Source organism: Eurypyga helias, unplaced genomic scaffold, assembly GCF_000690775.1.
Source record: "Eurypyga helias isolate BGI_N326 unplaced genomic scaffold, ASM69077v1 scaffold1087, whole genome shotgun sequence".
In the NCBI taxonomy this organism is placed as follows: Eukaryota; Metazoa; Chordata; class Aves; order Eurypygiformes; family Eurypygidae; genus Eurypyga; species Eurypyga helias.
This window is the reverse complement of record NW_010262097.1, coordinates 27,057-32,226: the sequence shown is the minus strand read 5'-3', so window position 1 is coordinate 32,226 and position 5,170 is coordinate 27,057. Positions and strand designations below refer to the sequence as shown.

Genomic DNA, 5,170 nt, shown 5'->3' with positions numbered 1-5,170 from the left:
CATGGCATCCTGGCCTGGAGCAGGAACAGTGTGGCCAGCAGGACTAGAGAGGTGATTTTCCCCATGTACTGGGCACTGGTGAGGCCACACTTCAAATAGGAGGCCGCTCAGTACAAGAAGGACACTGAGGTGCTGCAGTGTGTCCAGAGAAGGACAGCAGAGCTGGGGAAGGGTCTGGAGCACAAGTCCTGTGAGGAGTGGCTGAAGGAACTGGGGCTGTTTAGCCTGAAGAAGAGGAGGCTGAGGGGAGACCTTATCGCTCTCTACAGCTACCTGCAAGGAGGCGGCAGAGAGATGGGTGTCAGTCTCTTCTCCCAAGTGACAAGTGATAGGACAAGAGGAAACGGCCTCAAGTTGCACCAGGGGAGGTTTAGAGTGGATATTAGGAAAAATTTCTTCCCTGAAAGGGTTGTCAGGAATTGGAACGGGCTGCCCAGGGAGGTGTGTAAGAGACGAGTTGATGTGTTGCTTAGGGACATGGGTCAGTGGTGGACTTGGCAGTAGTAGGTTAACGGTTGGGCCATTCTGTGTTTCCATGATTCTGTTTCCACTTACGCAACATTAATTCTTGCCATATATTGAGAGTATAAACAAAAAATTGTATTGTTCCCTGGGAAAGAATTCAGAGTGTTTGGTTTACAGCAGCAAAGAACTGTGGGATGTGCCTCCTAAAATTCTAACATCACATACACGTGAGTAGATGTGAGGGGGGTATTTTTCAGTGTGGCTGTTCTTAGCCAAGCTGGGATAATTTGAGGGAGCTGACAAGAGTTCATGGTGTGGTAAAGAGCTATAGTCTGAGAGCACAAAATGTGAATCCTTACAGCATGAAGCAGTGGCCTGTAGAAATGAAGCAGGTTTAAAGAACTAGCTGATGCAGTATTCCTGTCTTATTCCTCACTATTTCTGTCATGGGGCTGTAACAATGTGCAGGACAAGTGAGTCTGGGTGAGGTTTTGCTTTCATTACCCTTGTACCTGTTGGTGCTTAGCTGGCTGGTCCTGTGTGGTTATCCTCATGTGGTGCTAAATATTTTCTTAAGAAATACCCAACTCAGCAGTTTTCCCCTCCTGCTGCGAGCACTGTAGCTGCACTCAGGGTTTGGCACAGTATGTGTGCCATAGCTGCTATCCACACAGGGGGTCTTCATGCAGGGGCAAAGTATTGATTTATAATAAGAGGTATGCTAAAACGTGTGAAACATTTTATTCCTGACATAACTTGTACATTCTTAAGGGATGCATTTACTGCTTTGTCTCAAAAAATATAATAATCTCTCTGGGACAAAATGAATGAATCCTATTATTTTATATTTCAGATGGTGCTTATTAATTTGCATTTCATTTTGAAGTCTTTAAAATGAAATATTTATTTTGAAATTATGCTTCCTTTGATATCTCTTCCTTATTGAAGGTGTGATCTGAGAGAGTCATTTTTCCTCATCCTGAAGTATTTTGAGTCAGTTATTGAAATGTGGGGTGTTTTTTCTCACCTAGGAAATGGGGTAGTATTGCACCAATCAATGGTCCAGGCTTTTAAGTCAAGGAGTAAAATATGGATGATAAACTAATGTTGTGATTTTAATAGATGCTAGATTTTGTCATGCATTGTATCCTGAGATGAAGAATTGGACGATAAAGGATTTGCTAGGAATATGGATGTGGTTATTGGACCGCAGTTGCTGTTTTGGGTTTTTTTTTCCGTTATAGAATGAAAACTTTGCAGCGGAGTCAGGGAAACAGCCGATCACATTTGAAAATCCGATGTATGCAACCAGAGATGGTGGGGCCAGCACAGCCAGTGCAGTTACAGTTGTTCAGCCAACACATGTAAGAGAAAAAGGCTTGACTTTCATCTTTCATTTTCCTTTGTGATCTTCTTTTTTTCCTTGAAGAATATTGATGTTCCTCCTTTTCCTACAGGTAGCCGCAGCCAGTAGTGAGGAAAATGAAAATTTTGAAAATCCAGTTTATGCCTCTGTGATATCTGCTAGTCCGATGGAACCCCCTCGAAGTACAGATGCACCTCAGGTTGGACATGGAAATGGTCTAAGTCTGCCTTGTTTGTTCTGTGCTTCTAATCACAGAAATAATTGAATTGTTAGGGAAGCTGCGATGTAGTTTCAATTCTTTTGGCACATAATCTGCATCAAGTCCAACTAACTGGATCATATTTGCAAGATTTACAAGAGCTGGTCAGGAACAGTTTGATAAGAGAAAAGCAGTGCAAGCACAGAATTGCCCAGGGCACACAGTAAGGATCTATTTGGATTAAAACCTGTCTTCTTCCTGGCCCACCCAGTTATTTTGAAGTGAACAGATTGGAACAGAGAGTTTCCTTTTACTGTTTGTTGTGCTGCAGGGCAGATACTAGTTTGAAAACTGCAGTATAACTGCTGTAAATTGTTGTTAGTCCAGGACAGAAGAAGCCTTATAACTAAGGCTTTACTTTAGATTTTTAACAGTTATTTGTAAACCCCTAATGAATTACAGAGCAGCAGAATGTGGTTTTTTTCTTCTTTTCCCCTATGAAAAATATGAAAAGAAAACCCAAGAAACAATAAATTTTTGTTTAAAACAGTGAAAACCCAGTGGGTTTTTTTGTACAGAAAATTGAAGTAAGAAATTTAGTCAACATACTGTCATAAATTTTTTTTCACATTTATTTGTAATTGTGTCTGTATTTAAAAGTGCTAGCAAGGGCATTTAAGACCCTTGTATGTGTTCTTGCAGGACATTTTAACCATCAAGTACAAAGCAGCACCTCATCTAGATTATTCATGATCTATGGAAAATATGTTGTTCTGTCTTAAAATCCATCTGAATGAGATGATGATGGCTTATTTACAGGACTATATTCCCACACTGTGCACTAAGAAGCACCTCTGAGGAGCTTTGAAATGTCAGCTCCGTCAACATGTTCAAGTTTCGTGTCCCTCAGTAATTTCTCCTGTGTTGTTTTCAAGACCTCTTTGACCTATTTGTCTGGAATGATAGGCTTCCATGAATTAATTTAGTCACCTTTAGTGCCTTCTGTCCCAGCCTCATGAATCCTGCTTTAGGTAAAATAACCATTACTGGTTATCTAGCAGAAAAGTAAGTTGTGTTTCGTGCTTAGAATTACAATATGGTAATGTAAGAGCATCCAGCTGAAATCACTGCCTTTAGCAGTCAGTGCAAGTGAAATCCAACAACAGTGATGTCTATTTCCAGAGAATTTGTGAGAAAAATGTGTTAAGTTCTAATAATCTTTGTGTTTCAGGAATCAAAGTGGAGTTTCTTCAAGAGAAAGATGAAACAAAACACTAATTTTGAAAACCCAATATATGCGGAGGTATAGCTTAATATTGTACAATTCTATTTTTCAGCTAATATATTGCTGGACTTCATTCTTGCTTTCATAGGATAAAGATTGTGGGTAGATTCTGTTGCTGAGTGAAGCAGCACAGAAATTTCAGCCCAGGTCAAGGTAGGGACTGAAGGAAGTTTGAGAAGAGTTATCAAGTCTCATACAGAATGAGGTGTTGAGCAGGCCCCCAGCTCAGGCAGTACAGCTGCATTGCTCACATCTGCTTTCCTGGGTCAAGCACTGTGGTCCACTCCTGCTTCAGGATCTCAGGTGCTGGTTTCAGCTTGCTGGTGCGTTCTGGTACCCAGTGCAAGTGGGAGGCTATCATACTGCACTAGAACTGAAGTGTCTATTCTTGACCTCGTCGTTCTGGCTGCAGCAATGCACAGAAATACAATAGCTCTGCATACTGCAGTGTCTCCCCTGACTCAGCTATGAAGGTTTGGAGTTCTACTGACTTAAGCCAGTAATTCCAGCCCTTGCTATTTTACGGTTTAAAATTTCCAGATGGCCTAAGTGACTTAAGAACCTCAATCCCACAGTAACATTACTAAAACTCACTACCTTTTGTGAAGAATTTAGGTTTCTAATGCTTGAACAAGGTGAGAGAGAGGATTCAGGAAACCAGGAATTTATTTCCCCAACACTCATGAACATAATTATGTACAAACAGTAGTAGTGACAATGTTACCTACATTTGTATATGTGTATATAGACATACCAAGCTACTCCTGAGATTAAGCATTAAAATGGAAGTACCAATGTATGGAGTAAGTTTGTAGTAGTGTATTTACTCAGCTGTACCATCTGAGGTGAAATTAGCATTTAATTTTTGATACAGGCAGTAATTTGCAGAAATAACTTATACCGTGACATTTGACTTAATCAAATAGTTTTTTAACATTTCTGAAAATTAAGGTTGGATGTTTTGTAGATTAGAATGTAAACTTGGATTTAATGATTATTGTTCCAGATGGAAAAGGAACAGCAACAGGGCACAGAGAATGTCCGTACTCCTTCTCCTTCACTACCTCCCAAGATTACTCTGAAGAGAGACCAACCATTGTCTTACACAGCAACAGAGGATACATTTAAAGACACCGCCAATCTTGTTAAAGAGGACTCTGTGGTATAACTAGGTAAAAACTGATCTAGGGAAAATTAGACACATCCATTTGCACATATATTTTTTATAAACAGAAGAGTAAGGTTCACATTCAAATGCTTTATAAAAATATATGCATCTCTTAGCCAATGGCTGGAGATGTACATTGAAACTATGCCTTGTTTTTTGACAAATGCCAATTGCTATTTTTATGAACAATTATCATGATGTACTTACTGTGTGTATATCTTTGCACTGAAGCCGTCTGAAAGTAATGTTATAAATATATTGTACATTTGTAAATTTTTGAAAGATTATCTTGTTCGGTGATGTTGCTGGTAGAAATCTGTATGGAATTGGTTGTATCTTTACGGATTAATTCATTATATAAATGCTTAAACTGAAAAAGAACCAGGGAAGGTGAATACAGCAACATTACTGTTTTACAGGATCTTTTAGAGTATATAACAGCACCTTTTAAAACTTCTCTTTGTGCTATGGGCATCTTTGCCACCTATTTTACATACTACTGTAAAAATGGGTGTCTTAAACAGAAGATGGAAGAGTCAAGGCAGCATCATTATGCTGAATAGCTACCTGTGCAAAATGTTGTTCTTGCAATATTTTAACTGCCTGAAATAAAAAAAGTATCCCCTTAATCCATAAGACACATTTTTCATCAAGGTTCCAATTAACACTAGTCCATTAATAGTGGTC

At 39.3% G+C, this 5,170-nt stretch overlaps 1 protein-coding gene across 1 annotated transcript in view; it reads left to right on the top strand.

Moving 5' to 3' along the window:
- Positions 1–4,483, top strand: part of LRP2 (low density lipoprotein receptor-related protein 2) — a 100,703-nt gene extending 96,220 nt beyond the window's left edge. The window contains exons 76-79 of the mRNA XM_010155571.1: positions 1,710–1,829; positions 1,923–2,030; positions 3,262–3,333; positions 4,322–4,483. Of these exons, the coding sequence (XP_010153873.1) occupies positions 1,710–1,829; positions 1,923–2,030; positions 3,262–3,333; positions 4,322–4,483 (462 nt within the window). The remainder of the gene's footprint in view (positions 1–1,709; positions 1,830–1,922; positions 2,031–3,261; positions 3,334–4,321) is intronic.
- Positions 4,484–5,170: the final 687 nt, after the last annotated feature.